The sequence below is a fragment of the Vitis vinifera genome, chromosome 19 (assembly GCF_030704535.1).
Source record: "Vitis vinifera cultivar Pinot Noir 40024 chromosome 19, ASM3070453v1".
NCBI classification, from domain to species: Eukaryota; Viridiplantae; Streptophyta; class Magnoliopsida; order Vitales; family Vitaceae; genus Vitis; species Vitis vinifera.
Genome location: NC_081823.1, coordinates 7,355,481 through 7,373,200, shown reverse-complemented (window position 1 = coordinate 7,373,200; position 17,720 = coordinate 7,355,481). Strand labels below are relative to the sequence as shown.

At 37.2% G+C, this 17,720-nt stretch overlaps 1 protein-coding gene across 4 annotated transcripts; it reads left to right on the top strand.

Annotated features, from left to right (window-relative positions):
- Nucleotides 1–401: 401 nt before the first annotated feature.
- On the top strand, nt 402–17,334 carry LOC100245244 (serine/threonine-protein phosphatase-like). 4 transcript variants are annotated; one of them, XM_002277106.5, is made up of 8 exons: nt 402–684; nt 2,846–2,998; nt 14,528–14,590; nt 14,718–14,803; nt 15,700–15,775; nt 15,852–16,120; nt 16,201–16,279; nt 16,811–17,334. In XM_002277106.5, exons 1-8 carry the CDS (start codon nt 544–546, stop codon nt 16,859–16,861), a joined length of 918 nt encoding a protein of 305 aa, XP_002277142.1. In that variant the 5' UTR covers nt 402–543; the 3' UTR covers nt 16,862–17,334. The 4 variants fall into 4 exon arrangements, with proteins under 4 accessions (XP_002277142.1, XP_059591060.1, XP_010644504.1 ...); XM_010646202.3 differs by lacking the exon at nt 402–684 and adding an exon at nt 2,430–2,559; XM_059735077.1 differs by having other exon boundaries at nt 16,201–17,334.
- The last annotated feature ends 386 nt before the right edge of the window (nt 17,335–17,720 follow it).

The following is a 17,720-nucleotide window of genomic DNA, read 5'->3' as shown; positions in this document are numbered from 1 at the left end:
AAGGTCATGTGACATGAACCACGACTTTTGATGGGGCACATCTCCAACACCAAAAATAATTATTTTTAATTTGATAAATAATATTAAAAATAATTATCTTAAATTTGATAAATAAGAAAGGTTAGAAGGTGCCTTGTGTCATGATCCGTATTAAATAAGAGTAGGGATAGAAAGTTTATTTTTGTGTATTTAATTATAATTTCAATTAAAATTGAGAAAAAATGTTGTGGCGCAAATTTATTTTTGTAGATTTAAATATATGATTTAGGAGTGGCAGAGAGAAAAGGGCAAAACCAAAAATACAAAGAGAATAGGAGGGAAGATGGGAAATATACCAAAGTAGAGCGGCAAGAGGTCCAAATGCATAAAGCTCCACACAGCCACAAAGAGAGACCCACAAAAGGCAGTGAACCACACCAGAGGGAGAGACAGAGAGGGAGGGAGAGGGGGAGAGGGGGAGAGAGAGAGGGGGGTGGGAGGGTGAAGGAATAAACCTTATAAGGAGGTATTTATTGGGTCAAAGGAAGAGGGGGGGAGAGAGAGATGTCAGACCTAGACAGGCAAATAGAGCAGCTGAAGAAGTGCGAGCCTCTGAAGGAGTCGGAAGTGAAGGCCCTTTGCCTCAAAGCCATGGAAATCCTGGTTGAAGAGAGCAATGTTCAGAGGGTCGATGCTCCTGTCACGGTATGCCTCAATACTCTCTCTCTCTCTCTCTCTCTCTCTCTCTCTCTCTCTATCTCTCTCTCTCTCTTTCTCTCTCTATTGCGGATACCCAGTAGGGAGGTAAAACCAAATTAGAGGAGACAGGGGGTGTGCGTTTATTGAGCTAGCTTCCTCCGTTTGGGCGTCTGTGATTGAGTGGGAGCAGCGGTTGCTGGGCAGGGCTTTTTATTTTTTTATTTTTTTGGGTTTTGGGTTCGATCTGGTTTTGGGCTTTCATGGTTGAGTGATTTTGGAAAACTGGGTTGTGTTTAAATTTTCATGTTTGTCAAAATTTTAACTGAAAATCTAAATCTCTCTATCTACATGTGTATGCGAGGAAGATGATGTTATTTGAATATTAATTCTATTGTCTTAATAACTAGAAGGAAGTGGGGGAGGAACTTTGTGAATTCTTTGAATGGATGCTTTAGAAGAAGCATTTTGGTACTTTTTGAGTGTTAAACCCTAAGTAGGTAGCAGGATGATTTTTTTTGTGTCTGAACTTAATATTATTTGACAACATATTGGATTGTGAAATTGGGGCTCAGGCCAGTGTTCGAAATTAGAGCAGATTGTTATTTAATATGTTGGCTTGTAACGAGGAACATACTTGGATTTCAATCCAGGTACTGTGAACATCCCTCATGCACATGTATGTTACCTCTAAAGAAAACTGGCTTATAATCTTTGATTCTTTGCAACTTGTTTTGAATCAACTAACCCCCTGCGTTTCACTTTAGTAATGATCGAATTTGTGTTAGGTCTTTACTTGAGTAAGTGGCTTAGAATTTGAGTTGCTCCTATGATGGTCTCTTGGACAGTTTAAGTAGTCATTATGTGAGATTAATCTGAATATGGATTTGGTGTGATGTGTGGGTTGGCCCAGTTGGTTTGGGTTAGAGGCTTAGTTGATCTTTTAATGGACCTATTCCGTGTGAATATGAATTAGGGAATTGGTTTGCTTGAGTACCAGGTCTTTTTTTTTTAAAGGGTAAATTTTATAAATAACAAACAAGGAGGCTATACACCAAGGTATACAGGGTGTATATAGAGAGTACCAATAGAAACAACCCTAGAGGGAGAGGACAGCCCAAAGACAACCACTCCCTCCCTCGCCAAGAATGCACCCAATCTATAAAGTCAATAAGAGACATTGAGCCTATTTTTATGTGCATGCTGTCCCATGACGATAAATTGTGAGATAGTTACAGAGTTTGTTGCTTTGTATAATTTAACTTGTTGGACTATGTAGATACCATTTTGAACATCAAGCATATGGTTCATGGTGACAACTAGGCGATTTTGAGTTATTTAACTGTTTGGTTGTATTTAGCTCTATAAAATGAGTGGTTGGACTGGGACATTCAAGTTATTTAGGTTTGGCTTCAGACCAAGGCTATCTAAAGTTTTAGGAATCGAACCCCAAACCTAAATGTGGTCCATTTGCTACCCTAGTTGTCATGAAGTAATGAAGGAAGTAATTAGTTGGAGATGTTGCTGCAGCTACTATAGTTTAGAGATTTCCTACATAAGTTTTGCACATTCATTTTTATAAATAGTTAAAGGTTATGATGCCTCAATGTTGAGTTTACATTGGTAAATTTTAATCATGTGAGCTCCTACTTTAAATTATACTCTATCATCCTGAGATAAATTGTTTTATTAACTAGTCTTATAAAAAAGTTCCATTAATTGGACTAGACATGCTGTCTGTCATGCTTTCAGGAGGATTCCTGGAATCTCATTTAAAATCTTTTAAATGGACTGACCATTCGAAGCTTGGAGACCTGCTAGATGTGGCTTATCAAGTGGTGGATTATGATCAATGTGACACTAAAAGTAACAACTGGTGGAAAAGTACTCACATCCTTTTGTTGAGCCAATATAATTCCCATTTTAAAGTTTATTATGGTTTTTTTTCAAAGAAAAAAAAGAAAGCAAAGAATTAGCATTCTCCCTTAGTAATGTTCCTTTTTTTTGTTTTTGTGCAAATAATGGAAACTCCATTTGTATAATCACTGTTTTCCACAAACCCTATAAACTTGTATCTTTGTGGGGTCATTTCTTTGATAAATTTTCTGAATGTTGATCTTAATTGTTGCTTAGGTTTCTTGACCTTATTTGGTTGTTTTTGTTTAAATAGATATGTGGTGACATTCATGGGCAGTTCTATGACATGAAAGAGCTTTTCAAAGTAGGAGGTGATTGTCCAAAGACAAACTACTTGTTTCTTGGAGATTTTGTTGACAGAGGTTTTTACTCTGTTGAAACATTTCTGCTTCTGCTAGCTCTGAAGGTAATGTTCCATATCCTTTTTCCTTGGAAAATTATACATGATTTCTTTTGGATGAGACAGGCCCTGTCCAATTATATATCCAGGTGCTAGAAATTGGATTTTTTCCAGAGGTCTTGTTTACTTTGTTTTGAGAGGTTTGACATTCCAGCCATTTCGTTCAAATGCTCAGGGAATGAATTCTTTGCATCCATGCTTCTAGAGTATGGTCTTTCCAAGGAAAATTAGGGGTGGAACTTGACAGGTTGGGTTGATGGTCAATCCAAGCTCAAGCCAAACATGAAACTCATGTATCTAAAACCTAATCAATGTCGATGCTCAATCCAGGATCTCAAGCTCTAGCTCGATTCAAGCCTATTTTTTTAAATTTGGGGTTGAGATTAGGTTAACCTTGGGTTAGTGAAAGTACATATAGGTTTGCTTGGATTAGGTGGGTTTTATGGGTCAAAAAATATGGATTAATCGCATTAAGATGAGCTGAAAATAAGTATTTGAGATTTTCATTTATTTAATGAGGAATTGACTATTAAATTAATTTTTCCTTTTTAAATCAACCTACTATGAACTTACATTTAACAATGAAATTAACTATAAAGTTTCTAAACCAAATGTGAGAATAGCTAACCGAAATGCAATAAAAAATTATATCAAAATCAACTTTTAAAACTAATCGCTATATATATAACATTCATCTCATTTAAATCTTTTACTAATGAACCTGTTCTTAAAAAGAATTAAAAACTATAGTTTACATCAATTTCATTAGAAAGTTTAGAAATCGCTAATCCAATATGTAAAATCAACATAATAACATTAACCCTATGCTACATTAAATACAAGAAATATGTTTAGCAGATTTAGGGTTTTAAACTCTTTTTGTATTTGATTAGGTTAGAAAGTTTAAAATATTAAATATGTATAACTGTACATGTGTGCTTAAATTTATAAGAATAGACAATTGGGTACGGGTTGGATTCAAGTTACCTTTTGTGCCAACCCAAGGCAACTTGATTTTGCTCATGTCCAACCTAGATTACAACTGCCCAAGCTTATCCAAAATCAGGTTGTGTTTAGGCTAGGTTTGTTAAACCTGCTCAAGTTGCAGCCCTAAGGAAAAGCTTATTTGATGGGCTGTTTATTTCTTTAATTTAGTTCCTATTTAAGATTAGTGATATAAGATGCGTGCCACCCATTTGTTGTAACACACCTAGGTATTATCAACCTTGATAATGCTATTGAACAATTTGAGCCATTTCATTTGATTGGATATTGTCCAAAAAACTAGAGTAAGGCAAAAAACATAGAGAAAATAACCAGGTGTCGCTTCCATAAAGAAATTTATTTTAATTTATTTATTTAACAAATTTGGGAATGTATGAGATTTTTTGTGAGGAAGATTAGTTCTTTGATGCCTTTTAGTTAACTTGTGCTCCACAATTGTGATGATTCTATCGCTAGGCTATCTTTATATTCCATGAGGCAATTTCTTGTATGTTTTCTTTCCAAATATGGATTCTGTGTATAGTGTTTATTGTTGTATCATTTTTTTATCACATCGTCTTTAATAAAAATTCTCATAGCTTATCTATTATATTTGAGGGATGAATGAGCAAAGCATCTGCAATGGCTAACCTATCACATTTCTTCAACCTGTCTCTCCTAGTGTGAGAATTAAATAATATAATATCTTGTGTTGGGAATCTGTGCAACTTTACTACTATGTTATGCATAAATCTCTTTGGTTTCTTCAGGCACTTACTTTTTCAAACATCTGGAATTAGTCTGCAAAGTTGAAGTCAAATCCATGGTTCAAACAGTAGAACTGTGACTTTGCTGCTGCTTCTAATAGCTATATGAAACGTCTGTAATGAGTCAGACATAAGAACTTAGCAATATGAATGTCTTTTTTAATATTCTTTTTTGGGAAACATTAGAGATTTTTTCATTAAGAAAATTGCCCCCCAGTTCATAAACTGTGTGGGTTAATGCTGCAAATAAGAAGAGTTGCTTTACAAACCTTGTAGGCTAAAACCAAAATCCTTTCAATTTGTTCCAAATCAAACTACTAATATTCCTAATCACTTTGTTGTAAGTTGGCAAGTTTTGGTAATTTTGTGGGGGTGCTAGTTGTGGGTTTTGGAAAGGAAATTATCTGCCTTATAAGGAAGATGGAGGCGAGGAGGCAGTGTAATGGCTTCCCTTCAGGGGGGAAAAGAAAGCCAATCCCAATATCCCATTTCAAGAGGGAGATTTGATAGGTTAACTACAATTGCTCTCCTCTTGTGTTTTTAGTGCTGGTCTTTCCTGCTAGGGAGAGTCCGTTTGTTTTAGGATGTTGTGGTTTGGTTGGCTTTAGGGTGGTTGATATTTCCCTTTCTCTCTTGCTATCCCTTTGGCGTGCATTGTATACTTCGTTGTGTACTTTAATGCGCCTTTTTGCTAGCGCTCTTTAATATATTCTCTCATTTACCTATCAAAAAAAAAGAAAAAAAAAGAGGGAGATTTGGAATTTAGAATGCTTGGTTAATTATAAAAGCTATCTTGTATTAAGATAGGGGTAGGGGGAGGAGCAGTGGGGATCCATCTCAAAATTTGCAGGGTAAAGCTGAAGTTCCTCTCAAATGGTTCAAGGGGAAGATCTACTTTGCTTTAAGAAATCAAAGGTGCATCTGATGTTGGCCCTAAGGGAGTGGAACCAAGGAGTGGGAAATTTCTGGGGATGGGAACGAAGAAGGCAAGAGGGTTGGGTGGGGGCATGCTAGGTTACTAGGTCTTTAGGGCTTCGGTTATGTTTGGGTGGTGGTTGCCTGTTGGTGTTGTTTGTATTCTTCGTGTGTACTTTGGTGCGCCTTTTCCAGATTTTTTAATATAATTGCTTTTTTACCTATCAAAAGAAAAAAAATAAAAATTATACCTTTTCAGATTAACTCCTGGATTTCACATGTATGCTAGCATGTACATAAGTAGGCACATTATTTAGTGTTCTAGTGACTGAATGTGGGTAACGGGACCACACCTTTCTAATCAAATAATTTTTATTTGGTGAAAAATTGCTCTGCACCATTAAAGTTTTCAATATATTGAATGGAAAGCAGTATGGTAATGGTAATAGGCTGGTCAGATGAATTTCATAAGACATAATTCCGGAAGAACAGAGACTAGAATTTAATAGAAATTGGATCTATCCAACAAACCCAATGAACACATATAATTGAAGAGGATCTCCATTTGAAACATCAAATCATGAATGACCCAACTTAATTATAGGGGTCAATAAAATATTATCTTAACAAAAAGGAAACAAAATATTCTTTGAACTTAAAAGGAAAATATGATTAGAAAGTCAAAAAAGTAGAATCACAAAACAAAATAAATATGTAATTCCACCATAAATAGTTTCGACACTCCTCAAGTTAAAGCATAGATGTTGTCAATGCTCAGCTTGGAGCAAAGATGCAAGAAAGCACCCTTGGCCATAACTTTAGTGAAATAATATTCTCTTTGATCTTCTTACTTGATATAGGGAATGATAACTTCTCCTTTCATATGCATCTCTCTAATAAAATGACTGTCAACCTCAATGTGTTTTGTTTCTCTCATGATATAAAAGATTACCAGCAATATAAGTTGCAAGATATCACATTACATTGCCAAAGGGTTTTAAAATATATATTTTTTTGATAGGCTACTGAAGGGTTTTTAATATTAACTCCCAGTTCCTTCAGCAGATGCTTTATCTGCATAAGTTCACAAGCCTTAGGAGCCATTGCACAATGCTCTAACTCTATGGTAGATTTGGCATCAATGTCTGACTTTTTGCTCCTCAAGTGGCTAATTACCACCTACAAAAGTAAAATACCCATTGGTAAATCTTCCATCAAACTTAGAACCTGGCTAATTAGCATATGAGAAGCTAAGCACATCCAAACTTTGACTTTTTTTTTCAACACATTTTTTTTTGATAGGCATATGAAAATATATTGAAAGCACCAGCCAACAAAAGGGAACGCACGTAATACTCAAAAAGCATACATCTAAAAAGCAAAAAGACACAACCCACAACTACAACTCCAGTCTAATACTTAGAGCCCAACTAGATAATGAAGTCTGTCCAGGACGGGAAACCCACTTGAATACCACCCTCTTTGTATAACACATCTACATCAGTTGTTTGTTTGAAATATCGAAGGACTGTACAATCAGCTTCTTGATGGATTTATCCAGGGTACCCATATTCACTGATAGAACTGATAGCAAATGTAATATCTAGCCTTGTTATTGTAAAAAATTCAATTTTCTTAGTGGCTCATAATTTTCTTTGGTCATCAAATGAACTACTCTTTTCATCTGTCAACTGTAAGCCGGGATCCATAGGAGTAGCTGATGTTATGAACCTAGTATACCAGTTTTTGTAAAGAAGTTCTGAACATACTTCTCTTTGGGATAGAACATTTGTCTTTTGCTTTTAGTGACTTAAATGCTAAGAAAATACTTGAGCTTTCCCAAGTCTTTTTAATTGGAAGTGTTTCTTCAATTGACTCTTTACCTCCTCTATGTCTTTCAGTTCAAAAGTAATTATATCATTCACATGAACAAGGATGATGGTGTGCTTTACAAACACAGAATCATCAAAGAGTTAGTGTTGAAACTAGAGGGAAGCAGGAACTTCACTTAATTGATCAAATTGGATCTGGTGATTGTTTTAAACCATAAATTGCTATCTTCAGTTTGCAAACCTTGTCTCACCTCCTTTCCGAGCTGCAACACATGGAGGTTGCACCATAAAAACTTCTTCCTATAGGTTGCTATATAAGATTGTATTTTTCAATCAAGTTGATAAAGCATGGTCATGGAAATTACCAAGGATATAAGGATACAAACAAAATTAAGCTTGGAAACTAAAGAAACATCTCAAACCTTTATTTTGGATTCACCCATCAGGTTGAGATTAGATTGTAAATACTGACTTACATTCAACAACTTCCTTACCAGATAGAAAATTAGGTAAAACCTAACTGCCATAATCACAAAAAACTTTCATCTCAACCCCCATGGCAATCTGCCAAACAAGATGAGGAAGTGCTGCATGATAGTTCTTTAGAATGAATATATCAGACAAAGGCAAAGTAAAAGAACAAATAGAGGAAGAGAGGTTGTCAAAAGAAACATGATATGAAGTTGGATACTTGAAAGTGGATCTGTTTCCTTTCTTGAGAGCAATAAGTTAGTCAAGGTGTAAAATTGCATTAACACGAAATGAACTAGGATCTTTATTCGAGTTAGTTTTATGGTAGAAGGCATGGTAATAAGAGATATCTTCTTGTTGGTTACTTTGTTGTCAAAAATCTCTTTCTTACATTTAGTGGTTGAGGTGATGATATTATTGGAGTTGGGACAGGGATAGGAGTGAAAAAGATGAGTAACTCAAGACTAGACCAAGACTAGTGCTAGAATCAAAGAAATAAAGGGTTGAGTCATAAAAAGTACATATGTACTGATGCCAAAATTTCCCAGAAAGTGAGTCAAAATATCATATGAGTTTGATTAGTTCATGGCTTACCAAATTTTATCCTACTTCTACACTTCTCTAAAGGGTGATTGTTACACCCACACTGAATGCAAAGAAATCTACCTTCTCAGCCTCTACCATATTTGAGACCATGTTCGGAGCTTCCTCTTCCACAACCTCCAAAAAAGAAAAGTGTAGAACCTTCTGGAGATGATTGATTTGTAGGCTTAGAAATAGATAAGGAGGATAATCCTATTCTTTAGAGACAAGAATATGTTTCACTAAGATAAGGAAGATAACCTTATTCTTTGGAGAGGAGCATATGTCTCACAACTGATGACAACTCCTTTTTTCTTGTAAAGATTCTATTTTTAGAACTCCCATATACTGGATTTAGTTGGATGAGAATTTTGCTATTCTGAACTCTTTGTTTATGAAGTACCTTAAGATTGGTGGTGAGAGGATGGCAGACGTTGAGTTCCTCCCACACTCTCTGCAGGACTCCATAACGATTAGAAGATTGCTAAATAGTCTTAAATTTTGGAAATATTGTGAACCTGACTATGCCTCTTTTTGGTGCATCCCAAATTTACTTGTATTGAAGAACATAGCGGTAGAGGCTATTTTAGAGTCAAGTCATTACCCTAGTGTCTGTTTTTTCTAGAGAGTGAACTCCTTTGTATCTTTAGACAAAGATAGATATTTCTTTCTTCCCCGTGTTACCAGATGGATCTCAACAGTTTTTGTCCATGAAGCAGAATTGGTGCCATTAAGTTTAACGGCATAACAGAAAACACTGGCTCCATGGGGTGCAGTAGGTACTAACGAACTTCATACCATAGTTATCAATGAAGGGTGTTGAAGATAGATAAGAAAGCATAGGGAATTCAGAAACTGATGGTTAGGTGGTCCATGAAAGGTTTTGGGCTATTTGTATAAAGAGATTAGGGGTAATGGATGGTTATGGTGGTGGGTGCTGTCCTAGGTTTTATGCCTGCTTTGATACCATGTTGAAAGAAAAAACTCATTTCCATTCATCATCCTCAATCATGTACATGCTGCTGAACAAAAACAATAGTTCTCCTAATTCAGAAAAATGAAAATAAAACATTCTCTCAAGTCTTAACAAGAAGGGAAGTAAAATATTCTTCTAACTTGAAGGAAACATATGATAAGAAAGTCCAAAAAGACAAGGAGAATCACAGCATAAAATAAATTTTATTCTAGATGAAAATAAAACATTCTCTCAAGTCTTAACAAGAAGGGAAGTAAAATATTCTTCTAACTTGAAGGAAACATATGATAAGAAGGTCCAAAAAGACAAGGAGAATCACAGCATAAAATAAATTTTATTCTAGATGAAAATAAAACATTCTCTCAAGTCTTAACAAGAAGGGAAGTAAAATATTCTTCTAACTTGAAGGAAACATATGATAAGAAAGTCCAAAAAGACGAGGAGAATCACAGCATAAAATAATTTTATTCTAGATGAAAATAAAACATTCTCTCAAGTCTTAACAAGAAGGGAAGTAAAATATTCTTCTAACTTGAAGGAAACATATGATAAGTCCAAAAAGACGAGGAGAATCACAAAATAAAATAAATTTTATTCTACCATAAATAATAGAGACAAAGTAGGAAAAAAATAATTTCTGGTCAACAAAATTTTGTTCAGTCTGAAGTATGTGGGTCTGGACCACAGAATGAACTTGCTTCTGGAGTCCTTGTGAACAAAATCTCTTGACTGGTTTTTCTCAGTGTAGGAAGTGATGAAGGTCTTGCTTGGTCCTGGTTTTGAAGGAGAGGCTGCAGGAAACTATGTTAAAGTGTTTTCTATTCCCCATCTGGCAGGAGGAGGCTTATCAATTCATATGTGGAGGCAAAAAAATTGCTTGTCCTCTGTAATGTTGAACAAAGTTGATTTAGCTTGATGGATTTTTGGTTTGCAATATTTTTCTTGTTTTGTAATTCTTCAGATTTGGTGCATAGTCTTGGAGTGGGAGGTTTTTGGAGTGGGGTGCAGTTAATGCGAGGGGAACTCCCTGAGGGGTGGTGGTTTTTTAGGATAACAGAGTGTTCCAATTGATTGGCATGGAGGTGGGTCAGTTCTCGATCTTGTCGTTTTAGAAATTGCGAGGATGGTTTTGTGTGGGTTTTTACGGGCGTTTATGGTCCCATATCAAAGAGATGTAGAGAGCCTTTTTGGGAGGAGCTGGGGGCTATCTGTGAGCTGTGGGATGACCCTTGGTGCATTGGAGGGGACTTTAATGTGTCAAGGTTCCCTAGTGAGCGTAGTAGAGGAGGGAGGTTGTTGGCTGCAATGAGAAGATTTTCAGAGGTGATTGATGATTTGGCACTGAGGGACCTTCCATTGCAGAGGGGTCTATTTACTTGGAATGGTGGACTTAATGGGCAAACTATGTCAAGATTGGATCATTTCTTGGTGTTTGAGGATTGGGAAAGTCGGTTCAGTGGGGTGGTGCAAAGCACTCTCCTCAGACTAGTGTCTAATCACTATTTTATCCTATTAGATGGTGGAAGGGTGAGGAGAGGTCCTTTGCCTTTTCGCTTTGAGAATATGTGGTTGAAGAAGAAGGGGTTTAAAGACCTTTTAAAAGACTGGTGGCAAGGGCTCAATTTCAGGGGTTCTAGCAGTTTCATTTTGGCAGCAAAGTTGAAGGCTCTTAAGGGTGTTTTGAAAACCTAGAACAAGGTGTTTGGGAAGGTGGAGGTGAATAAGAGTTTGGCATTACAACATGTCAATTTATGGGATAGTGAGGAGAGGTCTAGAGCCTTATTGGTGGAGGAGGGGGAGGTAAGAAAGGAGGCCAAGGAGGAATATAAGAAATGAGTTCTCATGGAGGAAATCTCCCGGAGTTAAAAATCTAGAGAAGTGTGGCTGAAGGAAGGTGACAGGAATATAGGTTTTTTCCACAGGATGGCGAATTGTCATAGAAGGAGTAATCTGACCAAGATTAAAATTAATGGTTCTTGGATAGTTGAGGAGAGGGAGATTCAGGGGGCTGTGGTTAGTGCTTTTCAGCACTTGTTGTCGGACCTTGGTGGTTGGAGTCCAAGTTTGGGTGGGTTAGTTTTTGACAGATTAGAAGGCGAAGAGGCAACTAGGCTAGAGGAGCCTTTCTCTGTTAAAGAGGTTGTCTCTGCTCTTTTTGATCTAGGTGGGGACAAAGCTTTGGGGGTAGATGGTTATTCCTTAGTTTTTTGCCAGTCTAGTTGGGATTTGGTGAAAGAGGAGGTGATGGGTTTTTTCCGAGATTTTCATGAGCATGTTAGAAGTTTGAACTCTACCTTCTTGGTGCTGGTCCCAAAGGAGGGAGATGTTGAGGACCTGAGAGATTACAGACCTATCGGTTTGGTGGGATGGTTGTACAAACTGTTAGCAAAGGTGTTAGCTAATAGGCTGAAGCAAGTGGTGGGTAAGGTGGTATCCTTGTCTGAAAATGCTTTTGTTAAGGAGAGGTAGATTCTGGACGCACTGCTAATAGCTAATGAGGCTGTAGATTCTCTTTTGAAAAGTAATGAATGCGTGGTGATGTGTAAACTTGATATAGAAAAGACATACGACCATTTAAAATGGGATTTCTTGCTCTAGGTATTGAGGAAAATGGGGTTTGGTGACAAATGGGTAGGGTAGGCTAAGTGATGTATTTCTATAGCTTCTTTCTCGGTGTTGGTGAATGGCACACTAGCAGGTTTCTTTAACAGCTCTAGGGAGTTGAGACAAGGGGATCCCCTTTCTCTTTATCTTTTTGTATTAGGTATGGATGTTTTGAGCTGTTTGATCAAGAGAGCAGTTAGTGGGGGGTTTTTTGATAGGCTATAGGGTTAAAGGGAGGGGTGGTGAGGGAGTTCAACTCACCCATTTGTTGTGCACTGATGACACATTGATTTTTTGTAATGCTTCCAAGGACCAATTGGCTCACCTAAGCTAGGTGTTGTTGTGGTTTGAAGTCATTTCTGCTTTAAGAATTAATCTGGATAAAAGTGAGATCATTCCAGTGTGGTAGGTGGAGAATTTGGAGGTGCTGGCACTTGAGCTTGGGTGTAAGGTGGGGAAGCTCCCGTCTTTATATTTAGGGCTGCCTTTGGGTGCACCTCACAATTCAGTGGCGGTGTGAGATGGGGTGGAGGTGAGGTTATGGAGGAGATTAGCATTATGGAAGAGGCAATATATATCTAAAGGAGGGAGACTCACTCTCATTCGAAACACTTTGTCTAACAGACCTATTTACTATATGTCAATTATGCGTATGCCTAGATCGGTTAGATTGAGACTTGAGCAAATCCAAAGGGATTTCCTTTGGGGCGGGGGGGCTTTGGAGAGGAAGATTCATCTTGTTAAATGGTCGGTTGTTTGCTCGGATAAAAGTAAAGGGGGTTTGGGTGTCAAATGCCTCTCTACTCTTAATAGAGCTCTTTTGGGTAAATGGAGTTGACGCTTTATGGTAGATAAGGAGGTTCTTTGGAATCAAGTTATGAGTAGGAAGTATGAAGTGGAAGAAGGGGGGTGGTATATCCGGGAAGGTAGGGAGGGTTTTGGTGTGGGGTTGTGGAAGGAGATTAGAAATGAAGGTTCTCGGTTGAGCAACTACATTGTGTTTTACGTGGGTAATGGAAGAAGAATCAGATTTTGGTTGGACTCTTGGTGTGGAGATGAGGCTTTGTGCAACTCTTTTCCCTCTTTGTTTGCTTTGGCGGTTTCTAAAGAGGAGTGGGTAGCGGAGGTGTGGGACCCTTCGGTTTTCAATGATTGGGAGGTAGTCTTGGTGGAGCGGTTGCTCATGACAATTCAAAGTAAGAGAGTTAGTGCAGAAATGGAGGATAAGGTGATTTGGAAAAAGACAAAAAATAGGTTTTTTTCACAGTTAAGTCTCTTTACAGTGCTGAGGAGCCTGAAAGTACAGTCCGGTTTCCAAGAAAAATAATTTGGAGCCCTTATGTTCCTCCAAGAGTGGGTTTTTTTGCTTGGGAGGCCTCATGGGGGAAAGTTTTAACTTTGAATCAACTCAAAAGGACGGGATGGTCCCTTGCCGATAGATGTTTCTTTTGTCTAGCCAAAGAGGAGTCTACTAATCACATCTTAATTCACTGCATGAAGACTAGAGTTTTGTGGGAGTTATTATTCGCTCTCTTTGGGGTGACTCGGGTGCTCCCTTGTTTGGTAAGGGAGACTCTCTTTGGTTGGTTTGGGTCCTTCGTGGACAAGAAGCGCAAAAAAGCTTGGAAGCTGGCTCCTTCTTGCCTTTTTTGAGCGGTGTGGAAAGAAAGAAATAGGATAGCGTTTGATGATGAAGGGTTTTCAGTACATAGGTTGAAGTATTCTTTTGTGTGTAGTTTATGGTATTGGATAAAGTTGTATATAGATGCTGACCCTTTATCTTTAATTGACTTTTTTGATTGGATGGGCTCTAGGTGAGGACGGGTGAGGTTTTTGTTTTCCCTCCTGTTTTGCTCTTTTTAGCCTTTTGACATTTTTTGTATACTTCCTGTATGCTTTGGGTTGCCTTTCGGGCTTCCTTTGTCTATTTAATATATTCTCTTTTGTGTTTACCCATAAAAAAAAGTAATTCTTCAGACTGCCCTAGGTCCTTTCTTGCCACTATGTACTTCCTTTAGAATTTTTGTTCGTCCTGTCTTCTGGTTAAATATGTGAAGACCTGCTTGTTAGTTTCCTGGCTATCTTGAAGCTTATTCTTCTGTTTTTAATGATGTTTTGGAAGCCATTCCCATTATGTGGAGCGCCTGAAGCTTTGTATAAATTCAAATTTAATTGGTTGACCGTGCCTTTTCTGTCTTAAGTTGCCATTGCCAGATAGTGACCTGCAAATAGCTTTCACATTTATGATCTTGCTGACCAAGTTCATGTATTTCAAAAAATCCAGTTGGGTTTTTATCCTTTGGTTGCCTAGGTGAAGTGTTCAGGAGTATTACTTAGTTGACTGAAGTATTTTTATCTCTTTTGGTTCATTTTAGATTTCAACTGACAAGTTGTGTAAAATCAGGTGAGATATCCAGATCGAATAACGCTTATTAGAGGAAACCATGAGAGTCGTCAGATCACACAGGTTAAGCCTTTAATTTACATATTTGTTTGGGCTATTTAATCATTCAGCAAATTTACTGTCTAATCTTTCTGAGCAGGTATACCGATTCTATGATGAGTGTATTTTACTGTCTATTCTTTCTTAGCAGGTATACGGATTCTATGACGAGTGTCTGCGTAAATATGGTTCTGTGAATGTTTGGAGATACTGCACCGATATATTTGATTACTTAAGGTTTGTAAATTTGCATTAGAAAAAACACAGGGCATCTGTCTGATGGAAGTTAAGGAAGGAGTAAAAACTGTAGAGTGGCAATTGGGTTGGGTGTTAGGAAATGCTGGGAATTGAAAAGTATGACCAAATATTTTCCAGCATGAAATTTGTGACTGTTTCATAATTATCAACCAAATTATGTTTGGGATAGTATGAAATTGAGTTGATTGTATATGATACTCAGGCAAGTTAGTGATGATTACAAGTTACAATTACAACCTAAGATAGGACTGCTATGTAACAAGGACTATGCTAGTTTTGCCTTTTGTCTTTTGTCATGTTGGATAGATCATCCATGTGTGTCACCAAGACTTCTGTTTGTTTTCAATCTTAGATACAATTCAGGTTTTTTGAGGTTGGTGAGTTATTGCACTTGTGTCAGACATGTATGCTGCTGCTTACTTCTTTCCATATGGCCATTATGATTTTAGTGCACTTTCAATTTTCCCATATAATGTGTGTTTTGAAAGCATGTAAGCATGACCTGTAACTGAACCTCACATATGACATTGAAAACAATGCTTCATTACATGTTTTAATTTTATGAATCCAAGAAATTTCACTATTAAAGTGAATTCTAAGAGAAGCAGGCACCACTGCTTTTCAGGAACAAACCAACTTTCTTTTCAGGTAGAAACTAAACAAAAACATGCTGAAGTATAATATGCAAACACATTTTTTTGCATCTATGCAAATATTTCTTTAAGAAAGATCTGGAATGGGGCATCAGATTATATTTCTGGTCATTACTAGTCATGCAGTAATTAAGCTGCTTCCAGCACAACTTAAATTCAGGTCCACTTTGTTATTTCTTTGTACTTAGTGTTTTTGAATTTCTTGATGGTGGTTTATTGCAGCCTGTCGGCCCTCATTGAGAACAGGATTTTTAGTGTCCATGGTGGTCTCTCTCCTGCCATATCCACACTCGACCAGGTTAGAGGATCTATCTTGAACTATTTGGTTAGGTTTCTTTACCTAATTTTGGATACTAACACGATCCCTATGCCAGATCCGAACAATAGATCGGAAGCAAGAAGTACCCCATGACGGTGCCATGTGTGACCTCCTATGGTCAGATCCCGAAGACATTGTAGAGGGTTGGGGATTGAGTCCCCGGGGTGCTGGTTACTTATTTGGTGGCAGTGTTGTCGCTTCTTTTAACCATGAGAATAATATTGATTATATATGTCGTGCCCATCAATTGGTAATGGAAGGATACAAGTGGATGTTCAAGAATCAAATCGTTACCGTCTGGTCAGCCCCAAATTATTGTTACAGGTAAATTTAGCAATTCTGATCTGTCCTGCATTTTCTTTCTTCCATGGTTATGATTTATTTCACTCTTGGACTCATTGCAGATGTGGTAATGTAGCTGCAATTCTTGAGCTGGATGAGAATCTTAATAAGGAGTTCCGGGTGTTTGAAGCAGCTCCACAAGTTTGTACACTTACCCATTTGCAGTTGACAAATGTTGACAAAGGCAGAAAATTACTTATGCAATTTTTTATCATTTCAAGCAGCAGCAATTGCAGCATGATACACAATGCTTGCTAGCCATCTATGTTTTGTGTTATATCCTTAAGATGAGGGGTCCATACATTCAATGGGTGAACAAAAGAACAAAAGTTCTCAGGTTATTTGTAGAAGGTACCTGCAATGCCTATATGATACCACTAGGGGCACTCCTGAGACATGTAGGGTTTCAGAACTTTTGGGATATTCTCTCCATAGGGTTTGAAATCTTCGTTGTGTTTTCCCAGATAAGCTTTCTGAAATTAACCCATATACAAGTCACACAATATGTGATGCTTCACCAATTGGATGGCATGTGACCCTTGATTGTGCATGGCCTGTAGGCAGAAGACACATTATACATTATGTTTTTTTGCTGCATTTCTATCTTATTAAATAATCATGTTGTATTGATTATGGTAATGGTGCATTGAAAGATTATAGTAACAAATGCAGGAATCAAGAGGAGCTCCTGCTAAAAAACCTGCACCAGATTATTTTCTCTGAAATATGGTTCAGAAGGCTCTTGTGTTATCATTCAAATATGCTTGATGTGATCGACAAGATAATATGCATTTGCATCATGAAGAATGACCTCATTGATACCAAAAGAATCAATGGATAGGCTTCTCAATGATGGGCTCCCTGGAATGGCCAAGAAGAATCGGACTTTTGGGTTCTTGATGGGTTTGCCTTGTTTTCCTTGCCCATATTTACCATCTTTTGATGTTTATCTGTAATAATAGTGTGTATTACATAATATGTTGTGCCACTGAATCATTGAATATAGAACCCCTAATCTGTTACCCACAAAGAGAAAAGGGGTCACATAAGGGGAGGAATCTTTTTTCCTTTCTCTTGGAAATATGAACACAAAAGATAGGATTGTGGATCCTGAAGGAGATAATTGGAAGCATCATGAAAAAGGTTTTCAAGTTGGGTTATGATTCCTTGGAGCAATAAAATTGCTTTATAATTCATCCTTTTTTTTTTTTTCTTTTCTTTTTAGTTATGCTGTCTATTTCTTTTGCTTCGGGTTCCTCTTTAAATATGGTTCATAGTATGCCTTTAGATGATATTTGTAACAAAGATTTCAGGTTACCCGAAACTGACGAAAAGCTGTAACATGGTGGTAAAGTTTCAGATCTCATGAGGTCCTTTTGAATGTATAGGTTTACATTTTGCAGGTTGCTACTAGTCTGCCAAGAATGGTTGAAGGCAATATTCAAAATTCTCAGGAAAAAAAAATATTGAACCATCTGTTTAAGCCTCTCTTGTTCATCATTTATTAATTTTAGTAAGGTTATTGGGAAACTTCAGTTCCATTCCAACATCCATAGTTTTTGGTTGTTTCTTGGATGTATTC